The following is a 20,527-nucleotide window of genomic DNA, read 5'->3' on the forward strand; positions in this document are numbered from 1 at the left end:
CCATATATCACATGTGAGTGAGAGCAGCCTCAACATTTCCCATAATGCATGTGCCAGTATATTAATCATCATACTGTTGATTTAAATGAACTCTAAACTGGACTGCTTAGCCAACATGAAAATAAATCGTTGACACACGGAGTTTTACAGAATGCATGTCAAGTAGAAATCTGACATGAGCAGAGCCATTTAGTGCAGTTCAGACACTCAGCGGTTCTGTTATGCAAAACAGTTTCCCTGAGTCACAAATCTGAAGACAGGAAATATGAGCAGGGAATTGACAAACACAATCACTTCTGTTTGAACCTCATACACACAGTGGGGAAAAAAAGGTTTATCGTCACATTTCTAATAAAACAATACTTCATCAAAATATCTAAAAAAGGCACAAAGAATAGATGCAGACAAGCCTGGCATTCACTTTCTTCAGTCAGTGCTTAAGAATAATTAAAATGTAAAACAAAGAATTATGAGAATAATTACCTTGAAGAAAAGAAAAATGCATAAAAGGAAATGCTGCTTTTAGAACCAAATCATGTTTAATCTTACATGTAAAGCCCTTTTTTCAATTTGTGATTATAAAAATGTCAAATTGTTGTCGTTTGTAAAAGATGAATAATTTAATCCCACACATAAGGACTTTAAGATCCCCACAAATAAATAAGCAGCATATGACACAGCACATATATTATAAAGATTCACATCATGAGGAAAAGTCTCGAGATATTCGCAAAAAAAAAAAAAAAAGTAAGCACCCTATTTTGCACTTATCCAATACTTGAGTGTTTAGTGACAACTTATTTGTTGAATCAGTGGTACAAACAAAAAAACGACGTACACCAAAAGATGTAAAGCGGGATTCTTTTGATTCCAATGACCGAGGCCTAAACCCGTATGAGTCACATTTTAAAGTGCTGTCCTTGTTAGAGCCAGTGAAGAAATGGGCCAGTGCATTGCTTTCGTTTAGTTCATTTGTGACTGGTTTAAACTTTAAGACACTCGGCACACATGGGCTTGTCGCGCCTTTTCAATTAATTACCCAGCCAAGAACAAGAGTCTGCTGCCTGAGCAGAGGCTATCTGCCCCCTCTGCGCTGGACAACAATGGTCCCGGCCACAATGTCATGCCCAGTCCTGTTGTGCTGGAAGAAGAGGAGAGTGATGAAGACGGGAAGGAGGAACACGAAGGAGAAGTACTTATTAAGGGCCCGCAGTGCCGAGCTGTGAAAGACAAAAGAGACAAAAACAAACCAGATTGAGAATTCTCACACAGATGTTCTACAGGTAATATAGACTACTAGATACATTGGTTTGCGATTTAGACGGCAGCATAGATTTCAATTGGGACAATCAAATCAAAAAGTAAATACTATGCGACTGCACATCGAAAGTCACAAAAGTGTTACATTTATATACAAACTGCTCGTCATGCGTGTGAACTCCCAACAGGAACAATCAAATGTCTCCTTTGTGCCATGAAGCCGGATCAGAGTCTGCACAGGTAGACAGGTCGCTGCCAAAGCCCCGCTGGACTCTGAGCTAAACAACTTTTGGGTGAACCTGCATGCCGTAAAACGTTTTGTCTTCCGTTTTATTAGTGGGGGGGGGGGGGGGGGGGGGGGGGGGGGGGGAGGCATTACTAATAACTAAACAAAACAGAAATAGCCAATATTGTCTCTGGTTTTCTTGTTTGCTTATGCAGGTCGTATGGAGGCATCGGCATTAAATTGCGACTGTCTCATAACCAGTTCAAATTCCTCTCAGGAACTTTCATATCCAGCATGTGAACACTCACGCAGAGAGGGAGACTTTAGATGCTGGGACGACAAGGACTCGGTTTGGTCGGACCAGAGTGGATGTGTCACACGTCACCACCCGCAGGCCGAGCAGGAACTTCCCCGGTGTGGCACCGTCAGCGCCCCAAATACAAATGGTCTGATTGGACAAGGAGGACAAAATGTTAACAGTTTCCAATGCAATTAGTTTGTTCCTGATGTGAGGTGCACATAGTCAATAACCCTGTGTGCTCATGACCATGCTAAACAAAAGGTGCACTTGAGAACACTAGAGCAGAGCTCATCAATGATACCATGCTGCAGAAGCAACCAAAAGGCAAAGAAATACATGTTCAGGTTTGCACAAACAAGGTCAAAAGCTTAGATGGAAGGAACGCTGCCAGCTGGCATTACTCTGAGCCGAGGTGTCTGAATGTCCTAAGGCTGCTTCCCACCAGGGAAAACAAGCCGCTGATGCCGAAGTGGAACAAGAGACACAATACGTGACTTCATCTCAAGCAACTATGAACGCAACTTTGCATCACTGTCCTCTGTGGGAGGTCATGTTGTGTTGTACAAGAACTCCAACTGTGCTTGACTCTTCTCATTAAACAAGAGTGTGTGTCAATGAAGCAACTCATACTGCATGTGAATGGACAATATGGGGAATGTTATATATGAGTATTTAGAGGAAGCACCTGTATACAGCCTTAGATAACAAAGACATTGGTTTAAAATACTCAATTAAAAGTAGTGAGTTACTCCACCCACACCCCTTCCCTGTAGACTTGAAAGATGTTAATGGATGTACAAAGGGATCAATGGGAATTCAATTTGGGGCAATATATCAATTTTAATCAATTATTGTGATACACAATTTAGCCATCCTAATTAACAATACAAAACCATTACCGACAAGCTAAAACAAATGTTGTAATTAACATAAACGACACAGCTTGACGTGCAACTTGTATGCTTCAAACTTTGCATATTAAATCTATATGACCTTTGTCAAAACGGTACAAAATATGACTTACCTCGTAGACGCAGACTAGTACCCTGTAGACGAGAGCAACAGCCATCATCTTCTGCAGGTCCTCCATGGACGTGTTCTCGTCGATCTCCTCCACAATGAAGTTGGAAATTAATTTGGCAATGGAAAGACATGAAGCCTGTGTGAGGTTGGATCTGGGGATTGTTGAAACCGCTTGGCCTTAAAACAATGATGCAAACTATTTGGTCATGCAAGTGCTGTATATTGTATTAACGACCCACAGCAACAGCAGTGCCGGGTTAGCCCAGTTGATGTTTAAAACAAAAAGTGTTTATCCTTTTTAGTTGGAATGATCCCTTTCCCCTGAACAGTGTTTAATAGTTTCACTCACTTCATTCCACTCAGATGCATGATCCACAGAACAATGGTGGTTCTCACAGAAAACAGGATGAAGAAGTCCACCGCCTCAGCCAGGAACCTCTGGAGGAGAGAGGGGATGGTGTACTCCCGTCCTGCATGAAGCAGATGAAAAGACAAGCATACTGAGAATCCTTTTATTTCAAGTGGGACACACTGGCCTGTCTAATGTATACACTCAAATACATTACCTCGACCAGCTACGGTAAGTCTGTGGGACTTATCGGGAGAACAAAGCATTGAGAGAGTTTGGTATGACTCCAAGCATATAAGCTTGTTTCCACAGGGCAAAAACTGTGGAATAAGCCTGCTTCCCATCAGCCCTATGACCTAGCTTACACAAAATAAAGCCCACTGCATATCTGCAGCCTGAACAGCATTTTGGACGACTCGGGCCTTAAACTACTACAGCAACTCACTGCCAAACTGATCCCCATACCTGCCTGAGGTGGATTCCCGTTCTGGAGCTGGGATGGCCGGGCATCAGTAGCTGAGGTCTGCTCCGTTTGGGGGCCACCTTGTTGAGGGTAGGATGCGGGGTAACCGAGGGGATGAGGGTAACTGTACCGGTTCAGCGTGTCAAAAGCCTGCTGCCCAGTTCCGGAGGTCGACGCAGGTGCACCTGGTGTCTGAGCGCTTGTCCCCGGCGGAGGGAAACTCCACGGAGGAGGGCATGGGAAGGCTGACAGAGCCACCCAGCTCTGCCAGTTGGCATACCAACAGTAATACTGCCACATCCACTGCTGCAACTCTGCGCAGTATTCCGTTGTCGCGGGGGCCTGTGGAGACGTTTCGTCCCTCTCAAACATGTCCGAGTCCCTTCACAGTCTTGCCTAATTTGACAAGAAAATCTTATTAAGTCGTCTTTACGCTGTCAGGTAAGATCTCCTTAACCCTACTCATTAGCTAGCTCCCAGCTGGATACAAGCACGGCGCAAGCCAAGTGTGTTAGTAAATGGAGTGATTTCAGGGGCGCTCAAAGTAAGCAATTTATTCTTAAGTGTGTGTCATTGTTTACTATTTCGGTCACTCAAATTAAAAATAAAATGTAATTTACAATTAAAATGCCTACCATATCTGTGCAGCAGATATCAGCTAAATACAATCACGTTCTAGAAATGGCTAATAATATAGTCCCCCTTTTGTCACCAATGGTATGATCCATTTAAAGGAGCCTCCTGTGTGTTTTTAGGGCTCTATCATAAGGCCCAAAATTCACTTTCTCACACAAGCATAGTAACAAAGACTATTTATTCCACCGGTCAAAATATAATAATACCTATTTCAAATCAAATATCATGTATTAGTATGTTTTTTCGGAAATGTGAGCAATCTGGGAGCTTTTATTCGCCTATTCCTCTTTGTCACAATACGCTATATGCCACTACTCTCATTTCAGCTGAACCAGCATGTTTCTTGTCAGATATAATCTAATCTAATACCATGTATTCCTTTCAGTGTTTAGTTATGTCATACACTGACGAAAACAACACCAGGCAGTCCTGGGTCTGAACATGTTCAGCAGGTTACATGGGTACAATATCACATTAAGAATAAGACTACAGAACAAAATAAGCAAAATATGTCCAATATGATAGAGTTTCACCATTATTGTAAGAGTTTTGGTAAGTGTTGTGTTTGTTAGCCTTTCCCTTAGTCCTAACTCCAATAACATAACTTTCCTGTAGCACCACAAGAGAGCAGCAGAGGACAGCTCATACACCATCACAAAATCCTAAGCAGCAAATACAACCATCAGTCCTAGTAGTCTGTACTATTCATATTAATGATACATAAGTTTAATATTATTGAATATATTACATTACACAATGGTATCACGTGCACAAATGTGAAACTGTTTTCTGGCAGCATCTTATTTTTGTCGCGCTTTCCATAGATCAGACACAGAACCTATTGTTTATGCACATGCAGTTTTTGTATCTGAGGTTTGAGTTTTGTCTTGCAGCAGCCACCTTTATGGCTCTAAAATATTTACATTTATTGACAAATGAGTAGTCTGCCACACAGGCCATCGGGGGCAAACACTAAAAACACCGCTGCGGAAAAACGGCTTTGGTTCAAAAACCTGCTGGCCAATCACCTGATGAAAAGCCATGTTTGCTCTATCGCTCTCATTCTGTCTCTCTCATTCTGTTTCTCTCATTCTGTCTCTCTCTGTCTCTCTCTCTCTCTCACACACAACCACACACACATTCTCACACAAACACACACACAGTCCCTATTTTTTCTGTATATCCCTCTTTCCCTATGAACCAAGCATACAAGAGCAGACACATGTCTCCCACTCTCTCCTCCACTTCCCCTCCGCCCTATCTCTTTCTTTGTCTCACCCTTTCTCTCATTTTACTTCCCTTCCTATGATATCGAGGGGTGAGGGGGTGTATTTGCTGACTGGGCTGGCCCGGCTCTGTGGGTTAGGTGTTAGGTCTGCCAGTTCTAAATAATTGTGCCTGGCCCAGTGAATGGAGCCAGTGAGGCGAACGCAAATCCAACCCCAATGAACGTTATCCCTGTCGACAGAGGCCATGCGATGACTGTGCCCAAATGTAATCAGGTCCAAATAAAAGCTGCGTCCGGCAAACGCTGACCCCCATAGAACCCAACAACCTGGTGGGATTACTGCCTCCTGTGGAGGTGTGTGTGTGTTTGTCTGTGAGAGGGAGTGTGTCTGCTGGGAGAGGGAAGTTTGGTGGAGCTGGTTAAGAACTGGAAGGTAACTGAGTATATTCACTCAGACCCTGCAGCCTAGTTTTGTAATAATTGTTTTATCTTGTGATATTCATTACTTTTTATCTTTATTTCATTCATATTTACTTCACCAAATCTGATTGCTGTTAGAACTTTTCAGACCACATTGCAAATGCATATGTTGTATGCCAAAAGTATGACAACTAAATTGAATTGTTCAACTTAGATCTCTGAAGTTACCGCTTTTTAAAAAATGGCCATTGTTACAATGCAATATAATACAAGTTTGCAACAAATAAAAGTAAGAATAAGTCAATATTAAATGCCAAATCACCATGAGATAAGGGTATCCTTTGCAATTATTGGGCACACTGCCACATAAATGGACCTCACAGTGTGTACCTGTTGGCTGAACTGGTAACTAATCTAATCTATTTTTACTTGAGTCAACACAGGCAAATAGTACACTGAGTGAAAGCAGAGACAGGTTTAGAGTCACTCTAATGGCACATGACACCCCTTTTCATATTTGAAATACTTAATTATTTTTAAATGGAAAATGTTTATTTCTACCATGGCTGCACCCTAATTGCTTTGCTGATGCACACTAGTACAGTATGCATGAAAGATAGGCCCCTTCTTTCACTTTATTTGATCTTGGCCAATGCCCATTTCTAAATCTGTGCAGATCACTAAGACAGACAGACACGGTTCACACAGTTCAAACAGTTCTTATGAAAAAGGTTGCTGTGTCTGTACAGGGTGTGTACAATGCTCCTAGACACACACTAGGAGAACAAGGTCGCCAAGTACTTGCTCAGATAAATGAATGTGGGTGTTTTTCCCCCCTAAGATCTAGTGTTTATATGCTCTCTTCTTAAATCCTTGAATGTCCTTGAATGAAAAATAGTTTAGTTATTTACAAGGGTTGCAATAGATGATCACTAGTATCTGTTGGCCTTCTCTCCCTGTGGGTTAGTTAAAATGTAAAAGAGAGACTTTATTACGGGAAGGACATTCAGTGAAGTATATCTTTTGCTATAGGAATAGTTTGTCATTTTAAAAAGACTTTGCCTGCCAAGCATTGACGCTGAGGATCAATACCATGTTCATGTCTGTACACTAAATACTGTGTGTGGCTACAGCCAGCAAACACTTAGCTTGGCTTAGCATAACTACTGTAAACAGGAGGTAACAGCTCCTCTTGTACTCTAGCATAGCGGTAACGACAAGATTCCAAGGTTTTGTAGGCTAGCTGTTTCCTCCTGTTTCCAGTCTTTATGCTAAGCTAAGCTAATCAGCTGTCTGCCTGTATGTAGTCTTACATTTGATGGACACAGTGGTATGGTTATCTCATGTAACTCTCAGCAATAAAGTGTATAGCGTATATTTTTATTTGTTTTATTTGTTTTACCTGTATTTTAGCTATTCTTATTTATTTATCTTTAGCTTTTAGGATGTTTTAATTATGTGAAGTGTCTTTGAGTATTATGAAAAGCGCTATATAAATTAAATGCATTATTATTATTATTATTATAGCCTAAGCATATTTACAAAAATGTCAAATAATTTGTATATCAAAATAGGTGGGTTTGTAAATAAATGTTTTAATATTTAAAATATTTAGCAAACCAATGACCAGTCAGTCAACAGAAAGATAGAAAGAAACAACACCAAAATAAACTGTCTCCAACTAGCACCCATGAAATCATCAAATAAGTTAGCTGGCTTACTATCAGTGCTGACTGTTACAGTGGTTAAAACGTGGAATTTAGCCATTTTACACAAAGCTTCCTTAGATAACAGCATATGAGGTTGTAGTCAACCGAGATTTGGAATTCTTTACGAAAAGCAGAGACTCTTTAAATTCATCATTGAGATAAGTTTGTCAGAAAGCCTAGTGGGAAATATTCCACTCTTGTCCACATAGGAACTGAAGATTTATGTTTCTGCAGATTTGGCTTTATTCTATGCTCATGTGTTTTTTGTCAAACTGGCATGCTGCCTTGCACGACCACACACTGGTTTAAGCTCCTACACACAAAGGTTAACGCACACGGATTGAGCCCAGTCAGAATGGGTCTAGTGGGTCGCAGTTCAGAGAAATGAACAAAGCCTACATCAGTCGTCCAGAGAATGTGGGGAAAGGGGTCACTCATGTCCTGTTTTGAGAGGCTGGGGAAGGCAGCTGTCATGTGATTTATTTAGAAATTACTCAGACCATTTAGGTGAGGATGTAAATCCATCAGTAGGCTAGAACACGCTAGAATGAGAGCAACATGCTCTCAAATAGGATTAATATCTTTTGTTCATTGAGGACATGCAGAGATCAAAGAGTCTATACTTTTTACACAGTTGTCCCTTTACTTGTACTTGGAAATATGTGACTGGAGCAAAGTATTGAGAGGAAAAATTGTACTTAATTTGTTGAGACAGCAGAGGGAAGTCCTTGCTACCTTTGGTCCAGATTGTAGAAACATCTCTCTGTGATTGTGTTACTTTGTCTTATATGTGTAACAGTGAAACCCAATTAAGTCAATTATGTCTGCTTCCCTGGTGCTCTGACAGGAACACCCAAGGGCAGGGTAAGAGTACAACTGCTCTCCCCCGGCTCCTTGCTTCAAGCATCCTCGTCTCCTTATCCTGCACCCAGGGGTGGGCTGCTCCAATACCGGCCCACCTTCATCACTAACCGGCCCTCCCTCTGACATCGCCGGCCCGACTATATTTGCTTCACAGAACACGTTACATTTACTCAAATACCTAATATCAATAATCCCTGACTACTACTCATCTAATCTCTTCCGTCAGTTTTGGTTTTAGGTGTTATTAAATGTCAATCACTCTAGAATACTCAAAACTTGCGTCACTCGCTCACATAGCCGTTTTTGAGCGCGAGCCGGGAGGATAGCACCAGCACCAAAACGTAAATCATTTAAAGGTGGAGCTGAAAAGCTCAGTGAGAAAAAGAAGAGATGTCTGGAGGAAGGTACATCAAAATATTTACAAATCTCTGACTTATTGTCACGGTGATATGATGGTAAGTTGTGGCGTTGACTTGGCCAATGTTAGCTTGCTTTTTTCAGATGAGGTAACGTTCCCTATAAGCTAGACTAGCTAACATTAGCTAGATAAATGTCCACAATTGAGACCATTATGATAGTATACTTTAATGTATTTAAAGTATACTAATGTATTTAAAGTATACTTATCTAATAGACATTGAGTGTACTAACCAAATGTGGAAATGTACACTTAAATTCTGGACCCGAATACCTTCAGCCAGGTAACATCTTACAGAGATAGTTTCCCAGAGGCAGCACTCCAAGAGTTGAGCAAGTGTTTTCTGCCATTTGATGACAGTGGCCGAGTTACAAAGCAAGCTCAAAAGTCTGCCACGACAGTGGGATGGGCTGAAGGCATCATCAGTATTTGAGGAGTAAACAACCAAGGCAACAGAACCCGAAGATGAGGCAGAGATGGTTTACAAAAAGTGCTCATCTTGCAAGGACTGTCCAATCTGTTGCTACCGAGTTCTGAAGCAGTACAAACTCCTGACAGACGCATACCCCATCTCATAGGCCTTGCATACAGTAATATACTGAAATATATCAAAAACAGGCTCAGGAGCTCATTCTCTCAACAGCACCTGGAGGCTTTTATGTTGATGGCTACTCCGATAGATGTTTTGCAGATGCTGGACAGTGAGAAAATCAAAGAGTGAGCTGCTGCGTAAACTATTCATGTAGTGAGGTAATAATAACACATGAGTATACTGATATTGTTTTGTATTTCCATGTGACTATAATGCACCTGGGCCGGCAGAGTTAGTTTACGTTCTGTTACTTAACTTATTACCCTTACACACACACAATCACACACCCAGCATGCAACACTACTGATACCACTGATGTTCACACCCCATCATATGTTATGTTATGTTCATTTCTACAATATAGCTCATACTAATCCTACCCTCTGATTCCAGTTTCTTTATTGTGTGACCTTTCTCTGCTGACATTCATTCCTTAAGGCTCTGTAGTTAGAACCATCTGATAGTAGCCCAGAGTTAAGCATATTCATCTAGCAAACTATACCTACCTAGCAAGTATCATTTTATTCCATGTGTCCATCCAGGAAAATTGGTGGATCCAAATGTTATTAAAAAAAAACATATATGATGTAATTTCTTTGTAATCATCCAAAATAATGTTAAGTATATGGTTATTTTCCCAAGTAGGCCACTGACTGGACGATACGTGTGATGCATTGAGTGGGCAACGGTCTGACAGTAATTCCCGGGCCACCTTTTTTTTATCACCCGACTCTTCTGTTCCCCTCTGTTGGTTTTATGACACACTAATATTTCATGCTCAGCGCTCTCATCAACCTCGTTACCAGCAAGGAAATAGCAACAAAGTCCTCTAGAAAACCTTTTTTCTACATGCTCTGCAGTCCACATGAGTTATTTCTGATGGCTAAACCCAGTGCAGTCCATCTCCACCATCACCAAGTCTCATTTAGCGACACTAGTGTCAGCATCTTGACTTTTAGTCACAAGCTCCACTTTCCTTCTGCTTTTTCCCAGTCAAAAGGGCCTGACAACACAGAGAGCTAACACAAGAGTTGATCCACAGAGGGTGCTTGTTATTTTAACGTGCAGCTGTGCGTTGGAGGCAAACGCATCTGAGTTCTTTCTTTCTGAGTTTCACACGGACGTCAACTCAAACAGCTGCAAAACCCATAGACCTCAGATTTATGGTTTTACGGTGAAGCTTAATAAAGAAAAACAGTCCTGTCCGCCAAAAGCATTAGCGAATAGCTTTGGCTGCTTCATGGCTCTTATGGGAGTGCAGCTACTCTACAGTACACCAGCAAAAAATGACTATCATTGATTGTCACCTTGGCAATAGATGTGAAAGTAAACTTATAAAAAGAAAACGTTGTTGTTTGGGTTTATGCTGCTGTAAAGCCTGTTTACAAACCACTTGGAGAAAGGTCAGCCTTTTGAGTAATGGTTTCCTTTTCCTCCCGCCTATCAGAGGCTGTGGTTATCTCTCCAGTGCATTGTGGGGAAGTGCCTGTTGCCTACAGCATGTCTCAAAATGTCCATCAAGCCAACTTTCCAGATGGCCTATTGTCTTTTTTTTTAAGTTTCCAAAGCCAAGTCCAACCTGTCTGTGTTCACAATGTATTCTCATACAACGCATCACATTACGTAAGCACTCAAAACTTGATTACTGCTAATATTGGTATCATATGTTCCCTTTACAGGGAGAAACAATGTCACATCGCCAGTTTTGTGGCTTATGCAAGATACAGTCATATTTGGCTTGAAACTAGTGCAGTGCCTGTTCCAAAATATCCAGTAGATCTCAAGAACCGAGATTGCACTTCCCATAGGTCCTCAGCAATATTTACAGTCAGACAGACAGACAGACAGACAGACAGACAGACAGACAGGCAGACAAAGGGATCAATGTGAAGTTCACAAGTATAAAGAGCTTCAGTGACTCATGTTTCTAAACCTAACCTTCTCTCTCTGTCTGCAGTTACATGGCCTAATACACCATTGAACCCAGGACAGAGAGAAAATGTCAACTCCATTCATCCATACCACCTGCATCAGAAGGTTAGTGTGTCTGTGTGCACACTGATGGCACAGAACCCACAACAAACCGTTACTTTACCATTATCATTAATCCACTCCACACTTTGACATCTTGCCTTGTTTGTGCATAGACAGAATGCTGTTTGTCTGGCACAAGATGGCGAATGGTGCTTCCTGTGGGACAGTTAAATTGCCGACTGTAATGTTTTCTTCTGAACTCCCCAGCGTGGCTCGCTAATGGGTCATGGAAAATGGTCCCATATGATTTTGTCATCAAAGTTTTGAAACTTCCCAAGACAATATTTATGGGTATGGTTGATGTAATTTGCTTTTCATGTGTTGATTTTAATGATAAGATGTCCTGCAAATACCAATTTGAAGTAAGCTCACTTATCACGTTTTAATGCTTAAGCAAATTAGCTGAAACTTCCTTAGGGAAGAACATGTCTTCCTCTTACAGTTTCACAGTTACAATTTCTGATTTGATTATGTAGTAATTTTGTGTTTGAAATGTGTTTTCCCTTACAGAACTACCTTTCACGCTCTTCATGCTGCGGCCATAAAATAAATCGCTTTGCATGTTACAGAGTCACTGAGTTCCTCCTCAAGGTTGAGCACAAAGAATGCTTGATGTGACCAAATAGAGACCATCTACAGTGTTACTTCCCATATGATTTACTCAGACACACATATATTCAAGCTCACAGGACGCACACTGTTTTCAAAGAACACACCATTCTTTACTCACCCCATAACCATCACCATCACCAGATCACCAGATCACAAATCACATGTTCTGTCACACAGTCGTCATAGGAGGAGTGGATGAGCCCAACATTGGGGTGACTTGAGGAAGATTCAGAGCAGATAAGGAACACTTTCTGACTTTTTATTGCTAAGCAAAGAATTTCTTTATCTGCTATTGAACATAGATGCAAAATCATAGACACAGTGACTGAAAAGCAAGCTGGTTAAACATGCTTGTGTATGCATAGTGCTGAGTTTTGAATGGCGCTCTCTCTAGGGGAAACCATTGTGTTGGCTCTGGTATGTATAGCCTCACTTTAAAGAATTCCACCATCCTTCCTCTGAGCCACACAATCACTCGCAGCAGGATCTTAGCTTAGCTTTCACAGGAACTCCTGTGGGGTGACTTGAAAAACAGGGATTCTTTGTGGTGTCCTCAAAGGCAAAACTGTATTTCCTCACGGAAAGGCCTTTAGAAGTTATATGTTGTGCTGGCTCTACAACCGTTCTACTTGAAGTGAGAATAGTTTGACAATGAAACCACTTTATTAGGAATAATTTTGAGTTTGATAAGATTGTTTTCAATGCATCAAGCAACCATCTAAATCTATATCAATCTGAGATTGATATAGATTAATACATACATCAAGAATTGGGGCAAAAGCCAAAATCCCAAAACACATGCTAGTTGGCTTTGGCTGAGCATGTGACCTCTGACCCTTTTCGTGTATGAGGCCAAAGAGAAAAGAGAAGTGAACGTTTTTCCTTGTCTGTTCCGGTTTGTTGCGAATGTCTTATAAAAGCAAGTATGTTTGTACGCATTGGAAATGACTAATTGTGCCCATCGGATGAATAACTAAGCACCTATGACTACTGATATGTGACAAAGAAAGATCATTTAAATATTTTGGACTGATTGGTTTAATCCAGAGCTCCTCACTGCAATTTTTGATTCAAAACAGAGTCCCTTCCTGAACTCCAAGACATGTCTCTCTGAGTGTTTTGGGGAGGTAATAGTACAGCCTGCCTCTGCACCAGACAGCTTGCATAACATTCGGAAAAGTGTTGATTAAATCAGAGTTCGCTCTTAAGTGGAACTGGAATGCAAGGTTCAGTGGCGAGAAAGCTTGTTGCATGGCAACCAATCTCCCCTACAGTCCCGTGGGGCCTCGACTGACATGGTTCTGCCCAACTGTTTGGTTGCCTCGGGAGACTGATCTTGGATCAGCACAGGTGCCACAGGTCCTGTGGAGAGGATTGAGGTAAGACTGATGTGAGTTCAGTATTTTGAGTGAATGTGGAGGTATGTAGAGTCAGTGAGACGTAGCTAGGTGGGGGTTAATCCCGGGGTTGTCCCTACCCTCCAGCAGAAACCCAAGTGGAAAAACACAAAGAGTGGGAGTGGGATTTTTCCTGTACTTATGTTTTTATTCTTGAATTTCCCTGAAACCAAAGTGGTTCAGACTCAACACATCAAGCCCCAATGAGATGTCTGACGTCAAGTTGTTGTGAAGTGGGGTGACTATGGGTCAGTGGTTAGCATGCCCGTCTTTCAATCAAGAGGTTGGCAGTTCAATCCCTGCCCTAGTCGATGTGTCCTTGAGCAAGACACTTAACCCTGCATTGCTCCCCGTAGCTGTGTCTACGGTGTAAAGTGTCTTTGAGTATCTTGAAAAGCACTATATAAATTAAATGGATTATTATTATTATTATTGAAGTCCAGACGTGCTGTTCTCCTGTGTCATCGTTGTACTGCTGACATATGCAGTGACAGTCTCAACACTTTAAACTTTAAAGTGTTGAGACTGTCACTTTAAAGTTTAAAGTATGAGTGTGTTGCTAGAATAGAGGGTTGTTTTGGGCTTTTATTCTCTGACAATTAAAATGATTGAGAAGACGCCTTAAAACCTGTCTGTTAACGTTGAAACCACAAGCTGCAGTTAAATCCCCCGCCCACATGTTGAAGTGTCCTTGGGCAAGACACTCAACCCCAAGTTGCTTTAAATGAGCCCACGGCTCCTTAATGCATAGGTTGCGTTAAATGCAGTGGCTGGATTTCATGTGTGTCCATATATGCATATAACAAATGTGATCAAATTTAAGTTTAAGGCAGAAAAAACGACTGGAAAAGGAAACGATCTCTCACTTTCAAAACTAATCTGTCTGAGGTGGAAAAGTGTCCCTGAGTTTGTTCCTAACTTTCCTGGTTGTTTATATTTCCTGTAATATTTGGTTAGAAAATCCCAAAGTCTGTTCTCTGCATTACAGATTAGATTGTTGTGACTGAACTTTTACAGCCCAGGAAGCTGTGACCTACACACATCATTCTCTCTCATTACGAGTACCAGCATCCCTGAATTGAAGAATGGGTGAATGACTGCATCTAGCAAGTGTCTGGCCATGAAAGCAGTTCCTCCACCAGCAAATGAATGAATAAAAAGTGAATCACTCATGACTGAAATGATAGAAAGTCTACTCAGATTGAATTACTGGAGCACATTTGTCAGGTATTGTGGTAGTGCATCATAAAGTAAAGTAAACACGTTGTGTGTTGCATTAGAATGAAAGCTCTTACTCCACTCAAATGTGTTTGTGTTTGACATAAACAGACATCTTTCATTTATATTTATACACTTCAAAATCCATACAATCATGCAGATGTGTTATACTCCACCTATGATGGAGGTGATTTTTAGACCGGGAGAGTGATACAAGTAAACATGACATAAACATTGGAGCTCAATCTGGACCTCCGTCATGAGGTCTGGGGCAAAAACATTCATGATACTTTTTATGCACATGTTGTTTACTTTCCAGATCAGTCATGAAATGTGATGTGAAGGTAATACACACACACACACACACACACACATACACACAGACCTACATCCATGTTAACAAGCTGGTACATTAGGAGGATTGCTTCACATTCACATGCATTAAAAGCTTCACGTTGGCTTACATTCAGAATCATTTCCTGCCTCCATGCAAACCGCCACAACCCCCCGTGGTCTATCTGTAAACGTGCCTGACAGAGTTTAAGTTAAGGACAAGCAGCGGACAAGCAAAGGAAGGGTGTCAGCGCTGCAGTTCAAGTGGAGCTTTCCAGATGTTTTGCAAAGGATGTGATTTCATTCTTCTAATGTCCAAGACAATCTTTCTTAACAAAGAACAACCCCAGTGTCAACAAGATACCTTTGTTTTTATAGCATGAGAACACATGCTCTCTCTCGCATGTACACACACACATACACACACACACATACACACACACACACACACACACACACTCACACTCACATACAATCAAACGTATGGAGACAAATACAATGAGGGGGGGATTTAGCAGCTTACATTGTGTGAGGAGTTATTTCATGCCACACTACTTATACCTTTGTGTATTATCTTGTACATTATTTTAAAATAACTATCATACCGGGCATTTAGCCTGCGGCCTCTTTCCGCTGTCTACCTCCGCCAGTTAACTCTCAGCAGGCTTCTCACTATCATTGTCCTTCCGAAACCGTTTCCTAATTTTCACTCTGCTGATGGGAGGTTCGCCTCTGTCGAGATCGGACCTTTCCTCCGTTTCTATCCTGTTTGGCCAAAGGCTAACAGCATAATATTTCATATCTGCAGAGGGAATCGCTGCCTCACAATTATGTTTATGGTTGTATTTTTTTTATACTGTCAAACCTCCTGGCTATTGAAATGTTGACGCTGCAACTTGTGGGACAAGGCTAAAAGCTATCACTAAGAGCCACTTACAAAAAGCTCCACTTTGCATTAATTTAGAAACACCAAAGTCCATCGAATCAAGATGTGGGAGATAAAACAAGGAGGTGGAGATCTGCCTCTTCCCCGCAGTTATCCAAACAAAGTGATGGCGATGCCTGTGGATCACAAGCGCTGCACCTGTAAGTCAATCCGTAGCAGATGTGATCTCTTCTCTCTGGCTGTGAGAAAATGGTCATGCTTTTCAGAGTACTTTTATAATGTGCATACACAATACCTAGCATTGGCAAAAGAGTGTACACAGGCGAGAGAAGATAAAAGCAATAGCTCTCCAATTGAATTCAAACATCATTAAGCGATCAGATTAACACTTCAATTGGCCTCGAGTTCCCAAGTGAAGTGCACACAGCACATTAAACGGTAGATGGCAGCTTCGCTAAATAATTTGAAGAGCCAGAAACTCCTTGAACACTTCGTTGGCCCAGATGTTACGTGTATCAGTTTGTTTGTTGCAATTTCATAAAACACACCCTTATGTAGGACAATACATATTGTGAGCACAATATACTATGATAATGACAATGTTAGAACTCTGTTTACTTCATTTAAGAAGGGACGATGCACATTAATACCATGAGCATGGGACTAGTGGAGCGTGTTATTTCACAGAGGTCCAGACTCGTTACCGAATGGCTCTTTCGCTGCAGAACGGAAATGTCTTTGAGGGATTGAAACACGGCCGATGAAACATTACAACTTTACTCTGGTGACCTTTGCCAGCCGGTCACTGGGATATTGTCATCCACTTGGCGCATCTCCAAAGTACGAACACAGTGTGCCTTCCTCAACGACTGCCGGTGCCATTGTCCCAGCAGAGAGGAACGAGACTGTTGGTCCCCACTTCCACCTGTTTCAGCTGTTTTGGCCATTAGGTCCAATCAGTGCTATCGTCCCCCTTTTCCTGTCGTGGGAAAGTGGTCGTCAGCTCTGGAACAATCCCCCCCAAAACATACAGCCCAACATACTGAAACACTTATCCAGTGGCCAAATACTGGGGATTACCCATAATGCTTTTAGTGCCTCCATGTACGCACAGCTGCCAGTACGGGAAATGTCCGACCTCCCAAAAAGGAAGAGGCGATACATTTCCTCACTGACCTCTCAGCATGATCCCCTCAAAACTTGTAAAGAAGAGTTCACATTCCTCCAGGAGTCCCTGCCAACTCACATCATACATCATCAGGATGGCTGACTTTTACGTCTTGACCTTTAAATCTGGAATATGTTTGGATCATTTTACTTATCCTCGGACCAAAATAAGGAAGCATGAAAGGACTGTACAAGCCAAAGTAGCTGGAAAATGTGATTGGATGTGGAATAATTACAGTAACATTCACCAAGCATGGGAATAAACCATTAAAGTCAGGAAATCAGATTAGGTGGTATGTTCCCATTAGAGCACTTTTTGTGCAGCATTCCTCATCGGGCCCTAATGATTGGAATGCTTTGAAGAATACCATAATTGAATTTGGACGTAACACCATCCAAAAGAAAAAGCAGAACAACTTGACAACTACTTTTGATTAACATTCAATGAACTCAGAGACACGGTTTTTACATGTTTTTCATTCATTTTTATTCAAATCACCACAACAATTCCAAATGAAACCAAATGTGTCATGTTGGAGAACAGGGGCACATAAATTTGATTTTGGCAACACAGTGAAGGTAAAGAATAGATAGAGAAGGACACGCCTTTGCTTTGGTTTGGTTCTACGCTCATTGAACTGAGCCTGTCATCCGGCAATGCATCCGTCGAGTGGGCCGAAGGCACCCCATCACGCCTCCTTTATGTACGTCCTCACTGCAATCACGTCTCCCATTATGCATTTCTGTGGGAAAAGAGAGAAATCAGGTGTGAGGATCAATAGAGGCACACTTGGAAACAGGGTGAAGTTGAATTATCGGATATGTTTTGAGAAGGAGCTCTATAATATTAGTTTTTCCAAAGTCAATGTTTCAGTATATCCCTGTTAGAGGTTCTCAACATCTTCTTAATATATTGTCTTATAAACTAATTGCCATCTACTTAGTCCACATGAGGGGATACTTTGATTTCTTGACATTTTAATCCAATCATTCATTTTGCCCTAAGTTACATGTTTGTTCTCTCAAGTGGAATGTGGGCACGGAGCGGTAGAAATAAGTCTTTATGAACATATTTAATTTGCATTGGAATCATTTTCATTAAAACGTATTAACAAATCAACATTTTTTTTTAAATTGTTAACGTTTAAGAAAAAGTGCTTACGAGCGATGACACATTACGTGAAATAATCGAACACTAAATTACTACCCAGTTAGCCAAGTTTCATTTCCCAGAGGAAATAGTTTTTAAAAAAAAGAAGTGATTCCTTACCGCTATCAATTTCCCATCAGTGATCTCCCTCTCGATATTGGTCTCTTTGCCATCCCAGCTCTGTTTCTGCACCAGCGTGCCGTTCTCCAGACTCACCACGGTCTGCGGGGCACACAACACACACACACGCACACACACACACACACACGCACACACACACACACACACACACACACACGCGCGTTACTACCTCCTGACCCGGATCGGCCCGCTGCAGAGACGCTGCCCCCCACCCCCCACCCCCCCGCCCCGGGCTGCCCTCGGGGGCTCAGCCTGCACTGACCCTGGTCTTCCTGTCGTCTGCGGTCGTCTCATCGAACGGCTCGTTGAGCTTGAACTTGATCTCGGTGGTTTTGAAGGTGCTCTGAGACTTCAGGCACACAATCCCGTCATCGTCCACGCTCACTATCAAATTGGGCTTGGTCCGATTCCCCACCTGCCGGGTCGCGAAGCCCACACCTGCACAGCCGGAGGGGCGAGATCCTCAAAATGCATGGAATATAACACAGTGAAAAATAATATGTGTTGACGAGCTCAACACATATTATTAATCATAGACACTACACAAACTGAGCGTTAGCGTTATAAAACCGAATCAAGCATAATTCATTCATAATTGAGCAACAAGTGATGAGAGTTGTCCATCAACTGGCTTTAAACACACACTCCCTCCTACCAATTGCTTTCATGTAGTCATCAAAGTTCTCGCTGGAAGTTATCTTCCACGTCCCAATAAATTGCTCAACCATGTTTGCAGTTTGTGGTGGGATATCCTGGGCAACAACCAGCGGAGGGACTCAGGGTTCAACTCTCTCCCAGTGTGGGAACAGGCTCGTTTTTAAAGGGCCAGCCCAACATCCAGCGACGCGGTGGGAACCAATCACAGCCTACTACGTCATATATTTGAGCGTTGAATTCCCACCTCTGGTGCTTCTTGGTCCTATCATGTGCAACTAAATGTGTTTTGTATTTAAACAATAATCCAAATCTGGAACACCGTCATGGGCATAAATCGGTCACTTCTCCTCATGGTAAAATTGTACAACACTCATATTGTAATTTTGGACAACAACACTTGGACAAAAACCACACTGTCAATGCCTCATGGGAGATATAGTGAGTGACTGTTGCCCATTATTTAATTTAAATTACCCTGGGATTATGAATTGTTACTAATGCCTTAATTAATGGTAAATAAATAAATAACTTTATAGATAAATTATAAGCCGATAAACACACGTCGGCTGGCCCTGTTTACTCCTACATATTGGCTGCCGACAGCAACATCTATTTATTTACAATTTATTATTTGTAACAGCAAAACCTTTACTCACTTATGAATGATTAATGCCAATTATTTTAAAGACGAAGAAAGTAAGAACCTCTCCATCATTTAATGATGGATTAGTTACCTTTATAACTGTATTATACGTGCTATTGGGAGTCATAGTCATAGTTGACTGCTGTACTTGCTGACCTCACTTCTCTCTCTCTTCCATTTTTACAAAGAACATCCAGTAATCCGCCTTTTTTTTGTACATAGTGTTTATTAATTTACCTATTTTGTTTTTAGCCATTTTCTCATGTGTTTGTCATACTGTATTGTATCAGTGCTGTTTGTGTCACTTGTGTGGACTGTGCTACTGCCTCTTGGCCAGGTCATCATTGTAAATGACAATTGGTTCTCAATTGATTTTACCTGGTTAAATAAAGGTCATATATATATTATAGTGCAGAAATACAATATTTAGCCTACTAATTAATCCATTAGTTACAACCTTTTACAGAGGGTGACACATTACGAGGTGGTACACATTTTACTTGCCAGTATATAAGATTTTTTATATATATATATATATACTTTATTAATCCCCAAGGGGAAATTTGTTGTCATAGTAGCACCCAACACAACATATTATTAGAATATGAATGATAAACTACATAAGGAACTGATGAAAATACATTTTCTATGTGCAAACCATGAAATATAAATGAAGTTACAGACGCTAATGGGACAAAGAGCAGCTAGCAGAGGGGACAGGATTTCACTTATCTCCGCCTAGTTGAAAGGTTTTTTTTTTTTCAGTGGGGCTGCATCCAAAACTGTGCCAAATTTCCTTT

General features: G+C 41.4%; 2 protein-coding genes across 2 annotated transcripts; both read right to left on the reverse strand.

The window, feature by feature from the left end:
* Positions 1–146: 146 nt before the first annotated feature.
* Positions 147–4,126, reverse strand: fam8a1a (family with sequence similarity 8 member A1a). Its single transcript, XM_034545415.1, has 5 exons — positions 3,625–4,126; positions 3,160–3,280; positions 2,812–2,962; positions 1,795–1,934; positions 147–1,220 (listed from the first exon to the last, which is right to left on the reverse strand). Exons 1-5 carry the CDS (start codon positions 3,992–3,994, stop codon positions 1,076–1,078), a joined length of 927 nt encoding a protein of 308 aa, XP_034401306.1. The 5' UTR covers positions 3,995–4,126; the 3' UTR covers positions 147–1,075.
* A 13,480-nt stretch (positions 4,127–17,606) lies between these two features.
* Positions 17,607–19,450, reverse strand: fabp4a (fatty acid binding protein 4a). Its single transcript, XM_034545844.1, has 4 exons — positions 19,083–19,450; positions 18,690–18,865; positions 18,407–18,508; positions 17,607–17,879 (listed from the first exon to the last, which is right to left on the reverse strand). The coding sequence occupies exons 1-4, from the start codon at positions 19,153–19,155 to the stop codon at positions 17,826–17,828; spliced, it is 405 nt and encodes a 134-aa protein (XP_034401735.1). The 5' UTR covers positions 19,156–19,450; the 3' UTR covers positions 17,607–17,825.
* Between the last annotated feature and the right edge of the window lie 1,077 nt (positions 19,451–20,527).

The sequence above is a fragment of the Cyclopterus lumpus genome, chromosome 11 (assembly GCF_009769545.1).
Source record: "Cyclopterus lumpus isolate fCycLum1 chromosome 11, fCycLum1.pri, whole genome shotgun sequence".
NCBI lineage: Eukaryota > Metazoa > Chordata > Actinopteri > Perciformes > Cyclopteridae > Cyclopterus > Cyclopterus lumpus.

Excerpts from the sequence above, each read along its gene's own strand:
- fam8a1a (XM_034545415.1), bottom strand. The coding sequence starts at position 3,994 with ATGTTTGAGAGGGACGAAACGTCTCCACAGGCCCCCGCGACAACGGAA. Across the intron at positions 3,281-3,624 it reads CGGGAATCCACCTCAGGCAG|GACGGGAGTACACCATCCCC; the intron begins GTATGGGGATCA and ends TGCTTCATGCAG. Across the intron at positions 1,221-1,794 it reads TCTAAAGTCTCCCTCTCTGC|CTCGGCACTGCGGGCCCTTA; the intron begins GTGAGTGTTCAC and ends TGTCTTTCACAG.
- fabp4a (XM_034545844.1), bottom strand. The coding sequence starts at position 19,155 with ATGGTTGAGCAATTTATTGGGACGTGGAAGATAACTTCCAGCGAGAAC. Across the intron at positions 18,866-19,082 it reads TGACTACATGAAAGCAATTG|GTGTGGGCTTCGCGACCCGG; the intron begins GTAGGAGGGAGT and ends CCGGCTGTGCAG. Across the intron at positions 18,509-18,689 it reads CAGACGACAGGAAGACCAGG|ACCGTGGTGAGTCTGGAGAA; the intron begins GTCAGTGCAGGC and ends TGTGCCCCGCAG.